Here is a 22,314-nt window from a genome sequence, read left to right as displayed (position 1 = left end):
AAACTCTCTGAGTTAAATTTTGCAAGATCAAAACCCAGTGTTCAACACTTATACAAAAAAGAGAAATGTTAGTCTACAAATAAACTTAAAAACTATTATTTAAACAAAATTTAAGATTTTTGTTTTTTCTTCTTACACATGAACTTTGTTCTGAAAATACATTGAATATTATTATTAACAATTATTGTTGTAAAGGGCAAAAGCTAGACTGATGTTTAAAAGAAAATATTCTTTTGAGATTATTTTAATTATTTCAATTTAATACAGATTGAATGATACTTAAAATATTAATGCATGTGCGCATATTGCTATGTTGTTGTTTTTTAAATTTGAAAATAAAAATTACTTTAAATTTCCTTAGCTATAAAATAACAATTTATTCAAGGTTGTCACTCTTTGAGTCAATAAACTGTCCTGAGTAACTAAAAAAAATCCTGAGTGACCTCAAACTATCCTGTTTAAAGCTGAGTTTTTTTAAGTATCTAAAATTCATAACAAGTTATTTTATTTATGGCAGGGTTGCCAAAAGTTTTTTGAGTTTTTTTTTTAAGATTTTCTTAATTTCTTCTAGGTTTTTTAAAAAGCAAGTTTTTTGGTTCATTTTAAATTTAATTCAAATTTAAAGTTAATAATTGTCTTTAATAGTGTAACAACATTGAAAATATACTGTAAAGTTCTTTACATTAGCTTTTTTAATAACAGTAGTATGATCACATGATTGGATTGTTGATGTGTTTTTTGTTGTAGCGTCAGCAGATACTTGCTTAGGGATTTGAGCTTCATGATTTTTCCACACTTTGTGGTTTTAAAAATGTTGAGATTTAAACCTTGTGAGTGTTTGCCAAACGATGTGTCACCAGAGGTTTTTTCAATAAAGGGTTAGGAATAGTTTATATTTTAATTTTGGTTAGTTAAAAATAAAATATATACTCTTTCTTTTATATAGATAAATTTAGTTTTATTTTCAATTAAAAGGTAATTTTTTCTTGATAAATTTAAAGATAGGGGAAAAAAATATAGAAAGAAAAGTTGGAAAAATTTTGAGCAAAAAAGCCGTCCGAATTCGCCCGAGCTCAAACTCACTCACTTGACCTTCAGAAAACTTTTATTGTTGCAGAGATGAGAGTGAGTTCTGATGTTTTTCTACAAAAAAAAACATTAAATGATTCACAAAAAATTCTCTAAATGACAGATTTTTTGGACCTAGTCAAAATTCATCATTTGACAAGAGAAATTGTATAAAATTCGAGGTTTTTTGGCAACACTGCTATGAATTAAGGACATATAAAACAATTTAACTTTACTTAAATTAAAAAATAACATATATTAGAAAACTTGTTAAAACTTTAAAATGCATAATTAAACTGTTATATCTGTAAACTGATTCGTTTTAATATAAATTCAAATCATGACAAACATTCATTTCAGATTTAAAACAAAAACTTAAATGTTGTTATTTTTAAGAGTAGTGAAGAGCTAGCAGCAAGGCTAAAAAGTCAAAGATGCATTTCAAAGTCAATAAAAATAAAGTTTTTGACAATATTATTTATATAAATAACAAAGTACTGAAATTGGATCAACTATATCCAATTTGAAATCTAGAAAAAAAATATGTCCTGAGATTTGTAATAAATATAAAACTATTCTCAGTTTTAAAAAAATACTAAACTTCTAAACATTTTAAGTTTTCCTGAGTTATCATGAAATTTTTGAAAATTTCAAAAGTCCAAAGTATTCTGAGTGTGTGGCAATCATGTTTATTTTACCTTGAATGATACATTAACTTAACATAAGAAATGTTGAAAAATGCTTATGTTAGAGTTTGTTTTAAGTCTTCAAAAAAGTACATATAAAGTTAAAGATATAAAAAATTTATTTTATTCAAAGAAACCTTAATAGAAAACAAAGTAAGTATAGGAGTTTCCTTTATACATTAATTTTATTTAAAAAGAGTAGAAAAAATAAATTTACCTTTATAGGATGACAATAGGTACTCTAACTTCTTTACTCGGCCGTCTATGGAATACTTAAAAATTTTTGCTTGAAATGTATCAGACACTTGTACTCTACCAAATGAAACAAAGGAATTATTAAATTTTGACATTGTTGTATTTATATAATGTATGCAATAATCTTAGCCTACTACATTTAATATAAATATTGTGTTTCATACATAAAAATTTTAAATATTTAATTTGCTGTTCAGTAGTGTAAAGCCAGTTTTTGTTTAAAACTAAAACATAAAAGTGTAAAATAACAATATAAAAGCAGTTTTAAACTTCCAAAATGTATAGTTTTAACTTATTGTAACTTTGTTTGATTTTTTTTATTAAACTCAAAAATATATGGTATGATACTTTTTTAATTTACTTAAGTTGTAAACTAAAATATTACTTTTATTTAAAAAATACAAATCTAAAAAAGTTTAAAGTTTTAAATTTTTGTAAATGATAAGAATCTCAAGCTATTATGTTAAAACTTAATTCAAACTTTACTTTTATTTTATTAATGGTAAGATTTTTTAACATTAAGATTTTTTTTTAGTCGATAGAATTTTAAATTCTTTAAAATAATAAATTAGTGCTTTACAAACACTTTTTAGTGACTTATTGCTGCAGGAAAAGTTTTGGTTATTGTGAATACGATTTATTTATATTCGGTAAATTATAAAAACTAGTTTAAAAAAAATTTTAAGCATTTTGCTTTTTGAAATGTTTAGAAACACATAAATTTTTTCTTAACAGATTTAAAAACTCTTTGTATTAATATTTATGGTCATACAGCAATAGTTCATTACTAATTAAAGATTGTTAATGCAGTAATGTTAAATAGTATTTACTTAAATAAAAATTATACTTAATTTATCATTAACTTTTAAAATAATTTTTAATAAACTTTTGCAAACTTTAAAAGTATAACGAACAGATTAAGACAGTTTTTATTTAAAAACAAAATTCACTTTATATTAAAGTTTAAAACCGTTTTTAGTTTTGGTAACTGAATTTTTTTAAGTTTCTCTCCACTTATTGTTATAAAAATAATAAGTAGTAACGCAATTTAAAAAACACATTTTTTTTACAACAAAAACTCACTAGACTGTCATGACTTGTAATCGTGAGGGTGCCTCGTTAGCTATTGTTTATTAAACGACAAACAAGCGCTCAAAAAGATTTGTCCAAGGACTTCCGGTTAGGAGGAGTATTTTAGCAGATGTACAACATAATATTTGTTTCTAAGTTAAAAATGTAGAAACTACTATTTTCAAAGAACCTTTAGTTCAGAAACGATTTGTTGTAAATTGTAATTTTAGTATCGTTATCTTTAAAATTAGGGTTTAACATTAGCAAGTGATGGGTTTTTTAAACACATGTATATTTTCTGCATTCCTTACCACATGCCGCCACTTGCAATACTTTGAAATTTAGTGAATTGTTTTTAAAATAACAGTTTAAAGACTTGGTTAGGTATTGTAACAAAAATATTGAAAATTAACAGAAAATTACTTTAAAGTTATAACTATAAAGTAGTATTTTTTTGTTAAAGATAACTGAAAAGTTGTTGTTAAATTTTTATATTGTAATGTGTCTTAAACATCTTATTACGTAAAAAAATTCTATAGTAATATTTTAACAAGCTTAACTTTAAATACTTAAAAATTATTTGCTAATAAAAATTATAACGAAACTAGTACATTGGAAAATACAATAATAGCAACAACTTGCACAGTGAAATTTTTATTTAATCAACATATGTTTATCTGTGTTTAACCAGTTATAACAAGTAGGGATTGTAAATTATAATTTTATAAATAAACAATTTTATGATTACTTTTTCTTTCAATAGATGAGTTTTACAAAATATTAAAACTGGGTAAACTTAAATTTAGATATAACTTAAAGTAGAGATAACTTAAAATTCTGAAATTTCATATTTTGAAAACTAAAATTTCAATAATTTTAAGTTATCTCTAAAAACTATTTTTTTGTTATAATACAAACTCTACCTGCTTCAAAACCTTTTATTTTTTTAAGTCTAAAATGTTTTTTATTTTTGACAAAAAACGATTTGATAACTTACTTAGTTATGGATATTTTTAGTGGGTAGCTGTCTAATTTCCACGAGCGTACAAAATTGCACGAGGGTACAAAGTTGCACGAAGATACTTTTGCACGAGGGGCCGAAATTGCACGAAGATAAATTGCACAGGTTGAATTTTTTATCTATTTTATAGTTTTCAATAATTTTATTTCATTTTTTATAAAAACAAATTATACAGTATCCTTATTTTATTGTACCGACATATGTTTCTGTGTGTTATAGGATTAATACACTTCAACTGGGTTATGTAAAAAAATAAATACTGTAAAGAAAAAGAATAGAAGCTAAGGTAGGTGTAAACATGTGTTCGGTAAAATAAAAATAATTTCTACAGATTTTTAGATATTAATGGTTAATAGTAGGTAAAATACTTAATGCAACTTTATTTTGACTTTAAAATTACAAATATTATATAGTTTTACAACAGTCGGATTTAGCATTTAGTATTTTACTTATTATAAAATCTGTATAAATTATTTTATTTTAATTTTTAATGTACACATTTATACACCTACCTTAGCTTCTATTCTTTTTCTTTACAGTATTTATTTTATTACAGAACTCAGTTAAAGTGTGTTAATCCATTAACACACAAAAACATATGCCAGTACAATAAAAGAAAGATACTGTATAATTTGTTTTTATTATATTTTCCAGTGAACTTGTTCACTAGGATCTTTTGTTAACAAACACTTAAGCTTATACTTTGGATAGTTATTTCAATTTTTTTTCAATATATATATTTTACTATCACTTTTACCCTTAACCCTTACCCTCGGTTGGTAGTTTTTTTTTTCTTTTTCATAAATTTATTTCTACTTATTCAATTTTCTTGTTTTTTAAATCAAACTTTTTATTATTTGTTTTTTCTTATTTTTTACTATCACTGTTACCCCTAACCCTTACCCTCGGTCAGTATCTTTTTTTTTTTTTAATTTTTTTTAGTTTATCTTTTAGTTTTTATTTTTTATATATTTTTCCTGTTTGTTTTTTTACTCTCGTGCAAAAATGACCCTCCGTGCAAAATTGTAACTCGTGCAAAATTGTCTACGTGCAATTTTGTCCTCTCGTGCAAATTTGTATTCGGCAAAAGTATCTTCGTGCAATATTGTACCCTCGTGCAATTTTTTCTTCTTGCGATTTAGTCCCCTCGTGCAATTTAGTAAACTCGTGCAATTTTAACTAGTTCCCATTTTTAGTAGTTATGAATGTTCTCTTCTAATTTTCAATGTTTTTTTACATCACAAAACTATTAATTAGACCTACATAAACTTTTTTTTAAAGTTTTATTGTTTTTTTAGATGTGACCCTTAAACTGTTTTATAAGAATTTGGTTTATCATGAAACCGTTTAAGCTTATTGTAAAAAATTAGTGATCCTAATAACATAGATCCGGTAGATCACTAAATTTATTTTACTCATTTCAGCTACTTTTTATATTGCTTCGAAAGATTAGCAAAAGCCTTTTATATCTCCTTTTACAACTTGAAACAACTAGAATAGGTTTTTTTGTAGTTAAAGAGTGTAGAGAGTAGAGATGTCTTTTGCAATTGTAAATCGTGCAATACTTTTAAACAGTTGTAAAATTCAATATTCTATTTGTTTTGCGTTTTTTATAATTGTAAAAGCTTAATCCTTAAGTTGAGTGCAAACTTTTTTTTTTATTTCAACTGTATTCTCTTTTCTATAGTTGATAGTATCAACTTGATACTATATCAGGGGCGTGTCTAAACTTTTTTTAGTAGGGTTGCACAACTTTTTGTTCAAAAATAAAGTGTTTTGCGTAGTAGCTTTTTATAATACACTTTAGAAAACTACATAACTGTATAAAAGTTTTCAGGTACAAAAAAATATTTAAACTTAAACAATTTTGAAAAACAAAAATTCATAATCTTAATCAAGTTCCTTAGCTTTTAGTAAAAGTTTTGCTTAACATTATGAAACTAACATGGTAACGAAGTATTTCATACAAAAGAGACTAAAAGCGAAGTACTAATCAAAATTAGCAGTTAATTTATCTTAATAAAAGTAAAACATATTTAGTAATATGTGAATAAAATACTTAGTCAAACAGTTCTAGTTAAGCTATTTTAGCTAAAATTCTAATCAAAAACTATCTAAGTTTGTAAAACAAACTAATCGCAGACATTAAAAATTATTTTACATCTTGATTAAAATAAATTGTAAAACGACGTTTTTTTTATTTTTGTAAAAATAAAAACAGTATGTGATTTGGTCAAAAGTTTCTAAAGTTAAATGAGACCCTTCGAGTTGTAAAGCTACTCAAAATTGTTTTTTGAAACACTTTTAATTGGTTTAGTTTGAATAAAAAGTTTCTTTGTTCAAATTGTGCAACTTTGGTAATTATAAAGTTTCTATGTAGTTTATTCATTTTTTGTGCAAAAAAATTATAAAACTAAGTTATTTTGACGTAGTTCTTTAACAAGTATGAACCAAACTTTACTTGATATCAAAAACTTGACATTTAGATACTAATTTTTTTTAGAATATAATAAAACAAAACCATATTCAATCACTTATTACATTAATTCAAGTTTTTTCAGGGGTCGCACAGGAAATTGGTCAAAACACGCCCCTGCATTATATTTTTATTTTATGAAGAGTCTATGTTGTCTTCGGGCATGAGTCTGTTATGCAAGAGTAGCTACTTTTGCACGGGTATCAATTTAACACGATAAGATAGCCACTTATGCAAAGAGGGTTAATTTTGAATGGTCGTCACTTATGCACAAAGCGTCATTTTTGCACGGTATACTTTTAAGAAACGGTGACAAAATTAAGTTTGTGAAAATGACTCTTTGTGCAAACTTGATAACTCATGCAAAAGAGACTACGTGTATAAGTGTCAGTTTGTGCAAAAATTACAGCCGTGTATAAATGACATCGTGCGAAAGTGATTGCAAAAATAAACTTTTGTGCATTTCTGACACTCACCTGTTATTTTCAGGTTTTAAATTTTAAATATTTGCGAAGAATAATGTACTATTTAATTTTTTGTAACAGTAAAACTTTAGTCTATTATTGAAAATTAACTTTAATTGTTTCTTACACTAAGCAGTTACTTAAGTCGATATTTTATGTCTTTAACAAAAAAAAATTCTTAAATGTAAGTTTTAATCATATCAAAAACTTAAACTATGATCTTATGTATGTAGCTTGGTTTTTTTTAAATTTTTTAGCAAGCCGTATATTTTTTTCGTTTTTAAATTTAAGTATTTCAATAGTACTAATAGGCTTATATATTTACACGTGAAAAATATTTTTTCTTTTTACTAAGTTAGTAGTAATATTGTTAAAGCTTGTATTTTATTTACATTACAAGCGATTTGAAATTTTTAGAATTTCAATTTTTCCGGATTATAATTTGAAAAAAATAACCGTATACTAAGAATAAGATCCGAATTCTAATTTTAATGATCCGGTAGATCACTAGTATATAATTTTTAACTTACGATAATAGTTGAACTGAAACGACGAATTTAACTAAAAAGTTTAAACATAAGTCACTCATTTAAAAACGGTTTATTAATTAATTTCTTTTAGCTCATCATCAGAAAAAATCTGCTAAAAACTGATAATAATATAGTGTAAATTTAGTTATAAACAGTAATTTTGAAATACCTAGCTAAAAAATGTTACGTCATAAAGCATAAAATTCTGTTTAAAAAGTTTGAATTAGAGTTAAATTATACTTGGCTGATTTGAAGTTGTTTTTAAGACAAAACTGTTAAAACAAAAACATTTAAGGTAGTAGAAATTTTACCTGAAACAAAAAGTACATTACAAAATACGACAACAATAATACTAAAAACGCGCTATTTATAGTTTTAAATTGTAAAAATCTTTTTGTTTGCAAATTTTCGGCTTACGAGTTCTAATAAACAACGATTCTAGAATTTGCAATTTTTTATTTTAATTTGCAATTTTTATAGTTTAAAACCTAATTTTAACTGTAAACATTGTAACTTTTTGTTATAGAAAGCTTAAACTACATTATAGAATTCCTTTAATTTGTACTTTTTTTCTTCGAAGTAAATATTCTTAAAACACAACAGCCCTAAAGAACATTTTTTTAAAGAAACCTGACCCGTTCCTCATAAAAGGCAGTCAAACTCTTAAGCAATTAAAAAAAAAACTATGAACTTAAAATACAAGAACATTTCGTGCAAGAGCTAGCAATAACAATACTAAAAAATCAATTAATATTTACCTCTAGCGAATATAAGCTTATTTCGTCCACTGCAAAAGTGCGTAACTAAACGAGAAGTGGCAAGTATACCTACTATATTGGCTTTTTTCTTGCATTTGATTATATACAGTTTATGAACTTTCTTTGTTTACAAAAAAGCTATCATTCAAGTTGTACATATATGTAAAAACTTTTATGATAAAGTTTGTTTATGTGTATACAATGTATTTTTTAAATACCTTGTTCCTTGCCAACCTAAGATTAAAATTGTCTTGCACAGTATTAGACTCTAATACCTTTCTTTATAAGACCTTTTTTTAATACCATGCAAGACAAGTTTAATTTTAGATGGGAAAGGAATAAACTAGCAAAATAAGACATTTATTGAGTTGAAATAAAACTGTACGCCATAAATATTGTGAGGAGTTGAACATTGTATCTTGTTTGATTTAAAAGGGTACCTAAAACATAAAAAGCAAAGCCACATAGTCCAATAGGTTCCTTATGGAAGGAACAAACTAAATTTCAAAAATCAATCTCCTCCTGTATTTTTCTAAATTTTTACTTTATATCTTCTTGAAATGTTCCTTAAATTATTGTTGCCGAAAATCCTGTAAAAACTAAGATACCTGAAGCTTTGAACAATTTTATTATATAATTTTTATATAAAAATATAAATAGACTGTGAACTGAAAACATACAATATATTTGCCACATTTAAACTTTTTCAATTTATTTTATTTTTGAATTTTAAAATGCGTAATTAAATTAGAGTGCGTAAATTCGTGAGATGTGACTATACTTAAGAAAAATAAGTTGATTTAGTGCTAAATAGTCGAAATATAATAACTTTAGAAAAATATAATATTGCTACTGATTATTTAAAGTTACTATAAGAGCAACAGAGAGCCTTTTTAAATCCTCTTTTTAAAGTTAGGAAAATTTTGTAGCCTGCAGCAGTGTACATACTACCCTAGTACTAATTTTTTTTGATAGATGTTGATTTTCAAACTAATATAGATTTTTTAAATAAGAACTAGAAGTAAATCACGTGTATTAGATAAATTAGAATAAAGCTTTCAAACCAGTAAAAGCTAAAAACACTAATTGTATACTCACAAGATAAAAATATTTCATAATATAGAGTCGTAAGCTTATCAAAAACAACCATGTATTTTCTTCGAGTTTATGTATGCCTTTTAATATATGAGAAGAACTATATTTACAAAAAAAAACCTCGTGCAACACCAAAAAATTTAGCTTAAATGGTGTAATCTAATTATAAATATCTATCTGAAAAATAGAAAAAAAAATTCTAAATTTAACTATTTAGTTTGTCAAAGCTTAAAATTTAATACTTTTATTAGTATGTGCTCATTATAAATAAAATGTTTGTATATCTAATAATTATTAAAATAAATTTATAGAAAATACTTTACATTTAATTTAATAAAATCATGAGTTTTATGTTAAAAATCTATTAATCAAAATATTTACACCTCAAAGAACACTTTAAATATAAAGAAACATATATTTAGTTCAAATGATATTACAACTCGAATTAATTAAAATAATAAAAACTTTCATTGTGTTATTACTCAAATTTAAACACAAAATCAGTAAATAAAAACATGTATACAACTAATTACCTAATTATGAAAATTTTTAAGTTGTTAATAAGATTAAAATAAATAAATATCTTTATACAATTAATATCTAAAGCATATTTATAATACAAAATTTCAGGTAAACATTTTGATTAAGTTTCTATCGATTTTACAACTTTCTTAGCAGCGTCTTCAAAACCATCAGCGGCTGTAATTGGAAGTCCACAATTGGCAATAATTTCTTTTGCTTCTTTCACATTTGAACCTATTTATTTTTTTGAAAGTTCATACCATAAAGTACATATTTAAAAAAGTTGTTTTAAATATTTTGCATTGAATCTGAATAAATAAAGAGACCTTAAAAGAATCTATGTAGTCCTATTTTGAACTACCAATTTAGTTGTCTAAATTTAACATCTTTTTACGATTTTAATTTTCTAACTTTCTCTCTGAATCATTAAAAAAGTTTGCTTAATTCTATTTGAGGTAGTATTTTGTGAACAGTGCACATTTATAAAAAAGTAATAAATTTTTTATTTCTACTTATGTGGTTTAAACTCATTCAATACTACTTATTTTTATTTAGTTCTAAGTTATCCAAAAGCAAAAGTTTTTAAATTTTAAATTATCTTTAAAAATTGGTCTAATCATATTCAAGCGTTTTTTAAAGCTTGTTATTGAATGCATAAGCAATATGGTTCGAAGCTAATTCAATGAAAGTATTTTATACTATTTGATCAAGAGAGTTAATCCTTGAAATCACCTATTTTTTAGATATAACATCTTTAGCTATCTGATAAGTATTATTAATCGCAAAAGTTTATAAAAAATAGATTGTTATTAAATCTATTTTAGTCAGTGTGTGATATCACAAAACTAATAAAACTAATTAATTAACTTACTCAAGTATAGTACTAAAAGCAATAGAAGGTTTCAATTAAACGAGTTTTATTTTGTTTTTGAAAATTACCTTCAAGTCTAACAACAAGTGGAACTTTCAAGTCAAGTTCTCTTCCAGCTTTAACAATGCCATTTGCGATAGTAACACAATTTACTATTCCACCAAAAATATTCACAAGAATAGCATCAACCTGATAATTATATTGAATTCTATAACTAAAACAACATTTTAGATTCACTTTTTACAATTATATTTAAAACAATATAGTACAATATAGACATAATTAAAAATTATTAATTTTCTTAAGATTTTAAACTATTTAATTTTTCTTTTCTGTGGAATTAAGGACATAGGGGGGTAAACAGCTTTTTTCACAGTTTAGTCTTATTTTATTGAATTTTAGCAAAGCTACAAGATTACTTTTTACAAATTTTAAAAACTAAAAATAACTTTTGAGATACAGCCGGTCGAAGTCGGAGACTACAATAGGTTCCTTATGGGAGGCGCAAACTAAAACGGTACATAACTAGAAATCACTAAAAATCTATCTTCTCCTACGTTTTTTGAGATAAAGACCTCAAACTTTCAGGAAATGTTCCTTGTAATATTTAAAAAAATCTGACAGAATTTTTAATATTAGTAAATAAAAGTTTTAGGACAAAAAAACAAAAAAAAAAACTGTTTTTTTAAATAAAACTTAAATTATTAATGTTTTCTAATTCTTTCTGAAAGAATTTTCTAAACATTGCAAGGAATTTTTCCTAAAAGTTTGAGGTCTTTATCTTAAAAAACGTAGGATAAGATAGATTTTTAGTGAAATAGTCTTTTTTTGTCGTTTTAGTTTGAACCTCCCATAAGGAACCTATTGTTGGCTCAGAATTTGACCTGCTATATCTCAAAAATCATTTTGAATTTTTAAAATCTATAAAAAGTATCTTGTAGCTTAGTTAAAGCTCTATAAAATAAGATCAATTTGTGAAAAAAAATATTTATCACCCGTATGCCCTTAATAAAAATATATAACAAACAAAATACAATCAAGTAAACCTAAGCATCAATGTTTAAATTTAATAATAGTTTTGAACATTTAAATGAAAAAACTATACTAATAAATGAGCTTTGAGATAACTAATCAAATAGTATTAAGAGTATAAAGTTTGAAAATTAATTTTAAGGTACTGACTCTATATAGCTTAAGTAACCTGGAAAATTCAGTTGATTCATTTGCATTGGATCAGAAAAAAAATTCATAACATTAAAGCGTGACTTACAATTTCTTTCTTATATATTTTTTAATATGTAATGCTTGAAAAAAAAAACTATAAATACACTACCCTACTTAATTGAAACTAAATACTTAAAGGTCACTGAATATTATTCAAGAGCTCGATTTCAAAAGATAAATTTTCAGTAAGTCATTGGGAATGATTACTATGACCATTGATAGTTAAATTCAATAAAAACACAATTTTTTGCATATTTAAATTATAAAAGTTCTATTAAAGTTGTTTAATAATACTATAATTTTTTATGAAAACTTATTATATTGTGACAAATCGCTCTTTTTTATTAAATTGCCTTTTTTATTTTCGGCAATTTTTGTATGTTGGCGGTTAATGTTTATTTCATTAAGTTGTTGTTCTTATAAGCTGTTTTTGCACTAACTTTGTACATATTGTTTATAAATTACTGTTTATTATTGCTGTAATTAATTTAAATAAAAATGATTAAACTATGTGTGATTTTAAAACTGGTTGTTATAATTTTTCACCTAGACTTAACTAATGAAATTAGTATACTTATTATTTATTTTATTGTGTTTAATATTTACATTGTTGAACATTTTTATAACCATAAAGCAGGAAAATGTAGATCTTGCCCCCCGCACCAAGCGCTCTAAGCGTTTGGCTGTTAAAAAAACAATAAGAATAAGAGGAGCTTTAGCTCTGTATTTAATTCTACTAAAACTAATCCCTTAAGACAGGACTCAAGGGTTACAATATTACTAGTTATATAAAAACTTTATTACAAGTAACAGGGTTGCCAAAAGTTTTTGAGAAATTTTTTTCAGATTTTCTGAATTTCTTCCAGGTTTTCTAAAGTACAAGTTTTTGAGTTTAATTTTAGTTTAAAGTTAAGTTTATAGGAAACTGTCTTAAATAGTATAACAACATTGAAAAGATACTCTACATATAGTTTAGTTGCGTTTTTTTAATCAGAACTGTTTATTGATAACAAAAAAAGGATTTATGAAAGATTTTTTGTGCCAAATCAAAATTTCATTACTTAATATGTAAAAATAGTTTTAAGTTTCAGGTTTTACAAGCTTTTTTTTTTTAATCTATCATATCCACGTTGTTTGGCAACCTGAAATAATGCTTATGATATTTTGCAATTATACAAAAAGTATACATGATATGTAGAAAAAAAAGTTTTATATGCATACTCTAAAAAAAAATTTTTAAGTAATTTGATACATAAATAAAAGACAAGTTCAAGGTTAAACCTGTTCAACAGACTTAATAATCTGGAAAGCTTTGAAAACTTGGTCTTCATTTACACCACCACCTAAATCAAGGAAGTTTGCGGGTTTTCCACCACAATGCTGGATCATGTCCATGGTTGCCATGGCAAGTCCGGCCCCATTAACTGTTTAGAATTTAGAATATTTGTCACAATCAAACCTTATAATCCTCTGCTAATGCATTAATGATGCTCTGGTAATGCATTTGCCTTATTCTACTTGTACTTGTATAAGTAGAATTACAGAAAGTTTTATAATATTCTTTCTTTCTTGTTACTAGTAAGCATATTTTTCATACGTGCTACTCTATCGACATTATTATATTATCTTAGTTACTACTTTAAAACTTTAATTTTCAAAAAAAATTATTTGTTTTTTAGTTTTGAAAACTTATTATGTATAATTTTTTTTGTCTTGTAATGCTGGTTTGTACGTAAAGTAAACATGCCAAACATAGCTGAGTTTGATTTTTATCGGGACACTAAAATCACTCCATTATTTACTTTTAGTAAATTGTCAATATTAGTAAAGAGTACTTTTACACTTTTTTTTATCATTTAAAACCATAAAGCTAAACGATCATTATTAGAACTTGAAAGTATAAAATACAAACTTGAAGAAACTACAAAAAAATAATAATATTAATAATAATTTAAAAAGCTATACGACGGTAAATTCTAAAGCTTTATAAAGGTATCAATTTTTAAGTAAAAACTTTATGTTTCTGCAAAAATCATAAACTTCCATACCCAAGCAAGCAATATTTCCATCCATAGATATGTAGCTTAGTCCTGATTGTGAAGCTTCTACCTCTTTGGGATCACTCTCTGCATGATCTTCCATTGCAAATATCTTTTTCTGCCTGAATTCGGCGTTGTCGTCAAAATTAACTTTTGCATCGAAACACACCACTGTTAAACAGCTTTATTTATATTTGTGATTAAGTATTTTATCTTATAAAAATGTTTAAAAAAAGACATACATATCAAGAAAGTAATCAAATTTATAAATATACTTTATATTTTTTATAACTAACAGAAATTTCCTGAGTAGTCTAAAACATAATTTTTTTTTTAATAATTGGTCGTAGTTTCAGTGTATATCTTATAAATTAAAAAAAAAAATCAACTGATTCAATACAAATAACAACTGTTCTAATTATAAAATTGTGAACAGCACACTTCTGTACATTGAAAATAAAATATGTTTACATATCACTGAGTTGCCACCCTTTTAAGCAAAAACAACAACCTGAGGTGACCTGAGATATTAAGTAAGTTTAGAAAACAATAACAGCTAGAAACTGAGAATATTTACTACTCATCAAGCTTAAATACTTGTTAGTACTGAAAATATAACAAAGAACATAATAAAAACACATATATAAAGAGTCTTAAATCATAAAACTAACCGAGTTTTGCATAAAAACAAACTAGCTTGAGTCAGCCTGAAATATACTAACCTTAGTTATCCTGAATATGCGTAAAAATGAAACATTATTAAATTTTATTTGCATAAATTTTATTTTTAGTCTGTAAACTTTTTTAAGTTTTTAAAAAAAGCAAACAGACTGAAAAACTTTCTAAATTCTATCAGTACAGTATAACAATTTATACAGATAATTTAACAACTACAGTTTTGATAGTTAGATAAATACAAATTAAAAAGCATTTTGTATAAAACAGTGAGAATTACGATAGTAAAGTTCTAGCTAACCATCACCAGTATCAGTTTCACCAAGGGGATTGATTTCAACTTGTGTGGCGTCAACATCAAGGAACAAATTGTACAATTTTTTGATTTGATCTGCTGCATTTCGTTGCTTTTCGCCTTCGAATTGTAGGTTGCTTGCCATTTTCATGGCTTGCTCATCACTCATACCAGTGTTAATGTCGATTGCATCCTGGTAAAAAGTGAGCTATTTCTAAACACAGTTTAAATTTCATAATTAATTGAATATAATTTTTTTTTAACAGCTACGTGCACCATGCTTGAAAGTTTCTTTGTTTTTTATTAATGATATCTTCCACACAACAATTTTACTAATATAAAAATTCTATTATAACAAACCATACACAGTTAAAGTTGGAATAATTATAAAATAAAAATTAGGTCTGCAACCAAACCGTTAAGTCTTAACTTGACTTGTTTCAAGCTTCATGTTTTATTTACATTTATTACAATGAGTTCTTATTAATTGTGTTATATTTCAATTAAAAAAAAGTCATTTTTAAACAATTATTGGTAATTTTGTAATACTTTTTAAAGCATTGTTTTTAGAACTTTGGTAAAGATTCATCTTTTTTTCAAAATCTGCTTTTGTACGTTTTTTATTTAGCTCTAATTTAAGGGTTTCCCAAACTTTGTTACGAAGTTGCTCCCTTTACTGCTATTTAAAAAGTAATTACTCCGTGTATAAGATAATTTCTCTTAATTAGTTTTTATCAAGTTTACTTTTTTACCTCTTTATTAGTTATTGCCCTGATAATCCAAATCCATCCCAAGTGGAAATTTTGCTATCATTAAGAAACCTTGGTTTAAATCTTGCCCCAGGGTCAAATATTGAATAACACGCAAAACTAAGTGAAATAGTATGCTACAAACTAAAAATTTTATGAATATCTAAAATTTAAAAATTGACCCTTTCTTCACCTCTTTAATAGTTATTGCCACCCAACTTACTAAAATTGTCCATAATGACAATACTCTATTTGGGAATTCTACTCTAACGTTTTACTTAGTATCAAATACATTTACTTAGTATCAAAAAAATAACAGTAGAAGATGTATTATTAGATCGAATCTAATAAACTACTTAAAATTGTCAAATTCCAGGTTTTTACGTTTTTTGACAACCCGGTATATAGAGAAAGTGAAATTACGCTTGTCGGCTATCTAAAATTACTAAATTAAAGCTATAAAAATTAAGTAAAATTACAACTGCTTAATAATCATCTACTTAGGTTTGCTAAAAGTTTTAGAAAAAAATTTCCAGGTTTTCAAAAGTACAAGTTTTTGGGTCTATTCTTGTTATGAAATTTAGTTAAATTTTTGTCTTAAGTAGTATAAAAACATTGAAAAGACACTGTAAAGCTACTTTAAATGTATTTAAAAATAAAATAAAATTATGATAACAACAAAAAACAAATAAAAACAAATTATACAGTAATTTTCCTTTATTGTACCAACATATGTTTCTGTGTGTTAACGGATTAACACACTTCAACTGGGTTTTGTAATATTCCAATGAACTTGTTTCACTAGGATCTTTTGTTAGCAAACGATTAAATCTCTATTTTGAACAGGTAACAAAAAACTTATTTATATGATAGATTTTTTGTGCCAAATCAAAATTTCATATTTCTACAAGTAAAAATTATATTATTACATAGTAAAAATTGTTTAAAATTCTAAGTTTTTTTGTGATTTTTATTCAAAATTCAAGATTTTTTTCAAAATTTCTAAAATTCTCGGTTTCTCAAGATTTTAGTCTAGTTTTAAAAATTCCAGGTTTATGGTCCTGTCTACTACAGCTTCTAAGCAATCTTCTTCAAAGTTCCAACATTTATTTCTAATTAAATTTTAAATCATAACTTATGTTAATTAACTTTTGTCTTATACAGTATAGGTACTTTAACATTCTAAATTTTTTAGACTACAAAATAATATTTAGCAGGGAAATTTATATAATGATTATAAATAATTATACGATATAAGCCTCCTTACTTTAAATATGAGCTCAGGTGTTTTTTCAGCAACTTCTTCAATATCCATACCACCAGCTGGACTTCCAACCATCACAGGACCATTGTGTTCACGATCCATTAATATTGCAAAGTAAGTTTCGCGCTCAATATTCAAAGCTTCAGCTACCATTACCTAAAAACATTTATATTTCTCGTTCAACGTACTTTAATTATAATGGACTGGTAACTAAATAAACAGTAAAATTATCACAGCAGAAAAACTTATTTTAATAGGTAATACCATACTAATGGATCTACTGCATTGAAAAAATTCACTACAAACTTCTATATATAATTTTAAGTTTTATTTCATACATTGTTGCTTAGCTTAGGTCTAAGAACAAATCTTTTCAAGTGGCTTTAAAAAATAATAGGTTTAAGGGCATAGGGGAATAAAACTTTTTTTGGAATTTAGTCTTGTTTTTTACATAATTTTTTAAGCTGCCAATTACTTTTTACCGCTCGTTAAAATTCAAAGTAACTTTTGAGATATAATGATCTAAATTAGAGGGTTCAATAGGGTCTTTATGGGAGGCGCAAACTAAAAAGGCCAAACCAGACTATTTCAATAAAAACCTATCTATTCCTTCAGTTTTTGAGCAATTACATTACAAGTTTCTCAGAGTAATGTTTATTAAATTTTAAACAACTTGTAGAAAAAATATCTTTTAACTTTTGTAACAAAAAATCATAAATTTTTTTTTTTTCTTTTTTAATTTTATTCATAATCATTTTTAATATTTTTTTTGAAATCTGCTTTTTGCAAGTTGTTTTTAATGTCAAAAGAACATTTCCTGAAAATTTGATAAAAAAATGAAGGAGGAGATAAAATTTTAGTGATACTTTTTTAATTCCAGGAAAATTGGCTTTGAATATTTTTGATGCCATACAATTGTGTTGGATTTTTTTTATAAAACTGGTTATATCTCAAAACTTAATTGATTTTTTTCTATAAAACGTATTTTATAGTACATACTTTAAGCTTTTAAATAAGAGCTAATGTTTATTTTTGTAAAAAAATTATTTGGTCCCCCCTAAGCCCTTCTAATACTTAGCAATTGTTAATGACAAAAATCTTACTTTGTTTACTTTAACTCCTTCAGGAGGGGTTTGCTTGGTCTTCAGTTTGTACCCAATCATACTTTCACAGAGCTGCGGAACTTTTGATGGGTCCTTTGTAAGATGAACTCCACCTTTCAGTCCGCTGTCAAAAGTTCCTTTTCCACGGCCTCCGGCCAGAATCATGGCCTTTATAACAAGCTCTTTAGCACAGGTGTTCACTAAATTTAAATTTTTTTACAAAGTTTTAATATCAAAAAATATATAACAGGGTTGATACTCTTTAAAGCAAAGTCACCAATTACTAATTTGCATTAGCCTGTTTAAATTAGAATACAAGTATATAAGTAGTCGTAGCTAAAAATGACTGTTTATATAACTGTATTTTTGTCAGTGTGCTAAATTACTATCAGTTGAAAATAAACATAATAGTAGTACTAAAATTATTAAAAAACAGACTATTTTTTGGATGACATAGACTTAAAATAAGTTAAATAATACAAAAACAACCTCAAGACTTACAAAACTATAACATGACCATTCAAGTTTTTTTAGTTTATAAGGGGAAACATCTCAATAAGAAATTAATATTTTCAAAAATTAAAAGTGCTCATGTAAGTCTAACTAATAATTTTTTTATGGTAAAAATATTTCTTTAAATATCTACAAAAAGAGAAAATTAGCCTTTACTAAAAAATAATTTTACTATTTTAGTAAGTTTGAAAATTAATTTATATCAAAGTCGAAAATATTTTTAAATCAAAAATGTTCCTGTATCTAATAGGGTTGCTACTCGTTTTATCAGAATTTTTTTCTAGGTTTTTAAAAGTACACATTTTTGGGTCTATTTCTACTTTAAAGTTAAGTTTAAGACAAGAAACAGTGTTTAATAGTATAAAAACATTGAAAAGATACTGTAAAGCTACTTAAAATATGTTTTTTTTTATAAAAAAATTTGATGATGACAATTTTTTTATCTATATGATAGACTTTTTGAGTCAAATTGAAACTTTACTGCTGAATATGTGAAAATTCCAGGTTATTTTAGTGATTTTTCTTCAAAATTCCAGGTTATTCCAGATTTTTTTCAAAATTTCTCAAATTCAAGGTTTTTTTGCCTAAATTGTGAAATTACAGATTTTTTCAGGTAAAGTGGCAATCCTGATCTAACTTAACAAAATTATGATAGTATTCTAATTTAACACTTATTAAGAAAGAAATAATTTATAACAACTCGAAATATTAAAACTTGTATTGTCACATTTAAAATTTTGTGCACCATTACAAAACATACTGAACAGTCTGATTTTCTATAATTTTAAACTAACTTGAGTTAAGGTAATCCTGTTATAAGCTATATCATACTAATAATTTTCATCTACAAGTACAACATATCCTCACTTAAATCGTTTGCAGCATTAAGAGCATCAGAAGGCTTATCAACAATGTGAAACTGTTGAACATTGACATCATAATCTTTCATCAATGACTTACTCTGGTATTCTTGTAAATTCAACATCCTTTTTGCAGAAACAGCAAATGCTGGAACCTGTTGGGAAAAGTTTCACTTTGTAACTTAAATGATAAAATAGAAGGTCTTTATCAAAATTCTACTTTAGTTTAGAGGCAATACCTTTAAATATTTGTTTTTCAATTAAAGATTACAAAACCAATAAGTATAACTTGTAAAATATAACAATACTTATTTAATTTATGCTACACTCAAAGTTAACTTAAAAAATATTATTTAGGTTTTTTTAGTTGCTTGAGAAAAAAATAAATTAAAATAAATATTAATCCCATCAAAAAAAATTTCCCTAAAGTCGGTCCTATAGCTCCTTCAAAGCGATTTTGCTATCAAGGGGTAATGAATAGTAAATGAGCAAAAAAGTACATAGGTAATTAACTAATAAAAGGGTGACATCTTATAAAGGGGAAACTTTATAGTTATCTGACTAGTGGGCAATTTTGAAAATGAGCTTTAGAACGGAGCTTTAGAAGAAGTATGTTTTTAAATAAAAAATATTAAAACTAAGAATTTTCAGTAAAGTAGCAATTTCAAATATGTAAATAACTTTTGATGAGTTTTTAGAATAAACTTATTGAGAAAACAAATAAACTTAAATCTTTTGAAGAAAATTTAATTTATACGTATTTTTCTAAACTAGTTAATATAATTCATGTAAAAAGCTTTTCCCTGTTCATTAAGCTAAAAAGGCAGCCTGATTTAGTAGAGCAAAAATTGAAAATAAAAAAGCTTAGATACTTAAAAAATATAACTATAACATACATCTTAGTAGCTAGGACATAAAACATAAACTTTAAGAAAAAACAAGATTTTAAGCCATAAAAAACAGTCTGAGATTAAGGAAAAATGTCTAACCTACCCAAGTTTTTACACTTTTTACTTACTCTTTTTTTTTTTGAAGTTGTCATGAGTTTCTATAAAACTTTAAACACCAGTGTGTAACAATCCTACAAAATACTAAAGCCCATTGACAGGTTTTCTAAATTAAGCAAGAAACATTTTATGAAAAATTTAGGTATTTATCTCAATAAACATAGGAGGAAAGATTTTTAGTAATTTTAGTTTATGCACTATTTCAGTTTTCTCTTCCCGTAAGAAACATATTATACTTTACAAACTTAACTGGATATATCTCAAATTAAGCTTGAACACTTTGGTTGTTTAAATAAGAGGTGTGAATTCATATCCTCTTGTCAACATATGAAAAAGCTCCTCTTAAAATACAATAAATTTTGAAGTACTTTATAGTCACTTAACTGTTGTTTTTGTTAATTTTAGTTGTTTGAAAGTTGGATGGTAGATCGATTTTTGTACTGAATTTTTGTAATGCACAATATTACGTCATACTGTTTTTTGTTTTTTTTTATAACTTTTGCATCTTTGTTTAGCAAAATGCTTTTTATTTTAAATTTAACTGGCTGATGATTAAGGCATCTAGTCTTATGAAACATATGTACAAGCATTTTTAAAATCTTATTTTTCTAATAATTTAGTTAAAAGCCCTTAAAGTGGGCTCAGTAGAAGGTGTTAAAGTTTAAATAATAACCTTATTTTATATATATATAAATTGTAAGTATTTAATAAAAAATCTAAACCTTAAACACTTGTATTTTTCTGAGAAACTGACACTTAATATTTAACAGTTATCACCAAACTTCATACCTTATATACTTACATATAGAATGTTTTTTTGATGGCTTTTGTACAAATTTTGTTATTTTTTAATATGAATTAAATTAAAACCACTGTATAGAAGACAATAAAAAACTTATAACAATTATCTCCATAAACAAAATAAAATAATGTTAATTTATTTACCAATATAAAGTTAGTATTTTATTTAGTACCTCATTAAGTTTCAAGACATTTTTTCCAATTTGTAGACGTTGAAAACACTTTAGAGCAGACATGATTTATGTTAAAAATCACTAAAAAGTTTGTAAATGTGTAAAAGTTATAAAAATTTTACAGAATTTTGAACACTAAAAAGTTTGTCATTGCCATATTTTAAATACATATACTTTATATCCATCTTTGTTTTAAATAAGTAAAAAAATATTAATTTTAAGTTGAATAACTAAGTATTTACTTACGTTATCCTTCTAAATATTTAGGTTCGAGTGTAAGCAAAAAAAAGATAATACAAATAAGTTTGTCAAAAGCGTATCATGAAGTATTTACTTAAAAAACACATTTAAAGTGACTTTAAAATAAAATATATAGAAGTATTATCTTTATTTATATAAAAACAAAAAGTCTAAAAAATTTATCATAGAGTTTAATATTTAAACTTATCAGGGTGATTTTGCAAACTTTTAAGAAAAATTTAAAAAAGAAAAAATGAGTTATATTATTAGAAAAATTTATGTTTTGTAAGACATTATCTATTATTTAAGAGAAATAAAAACTACCAAAGCAGTAAATTTTGTTTCAATTAGTTAATATTTATTTTTTTATACCATTTTTATTTTATTAAAAAAGAGTATATTTCTGATGTATTTTTAATTTTTTATAAGATTTGTGTATATATTATTATATACTTAAGGTTTTAACTACAAAAAAAAATATTGATTTAAACATAAAATTTAAGGAGATAATGTACTAGATTTCAAACTTTTTAATCTATTATAAAATTGGGTTT

At 24.9% G+C, this 22,314-nt stretch overlaps 1 protein-coding gene across 1 annotated transcript; it reads right to left on the bottom strand.

The window, feature by feature from the left end:
* Positions 1-9,621: 9,621 nt before the first annotated feature.
* LOC145830109 (succinate--CoA ligase [GDP-forming] subunit beta, mitochondrial-like) lies at positions 9,622-21,603 on the bottom strand. The gene is made up of 9 exons (XM_082937998.1): positions 21,521-21,603; positions 19,547-19,694; positions 18,167-18,366; positions 17,067-17,219; positions 15,057-15,243; positions 14,090-14,251; positions 13,323-13,465; positions 10,886-11,006; positions 9,622-10,180 (listed from the first exon to the last, which is right to left on the bottom strand). The coding sequence occupies exons 1-9, from the start codon at positions 21,581-21,583 to the stop codon at positions 10,068-10,070; spliced, it is 1,290 nt and encodes a 429-aa protein (XP_082794124.1). The 5' UTR covers positions 21,584-21,603; the 3' UTR covers positions 9,622-10,067.
* Positions 21,604-22,314: the final 711 nt, after the last annotated feature.

This window comes from Thalia democratica, chromosome 2, assembly GCF_965202585.1.
Source record: "Thalia democratica chromosome 2, ktThaDemo2.hap1.1, whole genome shotgun sequence".
Classification (NCBI taxonomy): domain Eukaryota; kingdom Metazoa; phylum Chordata; class Thaliacea; order Salpida; family Salpidae; genus Thalia; species Thalia democratica.
The sequence above is the reverse complement of the archived record's forward strand: the minus strand, read 5'-3'. Positions and strand labels throughout refer to the sequence as shown.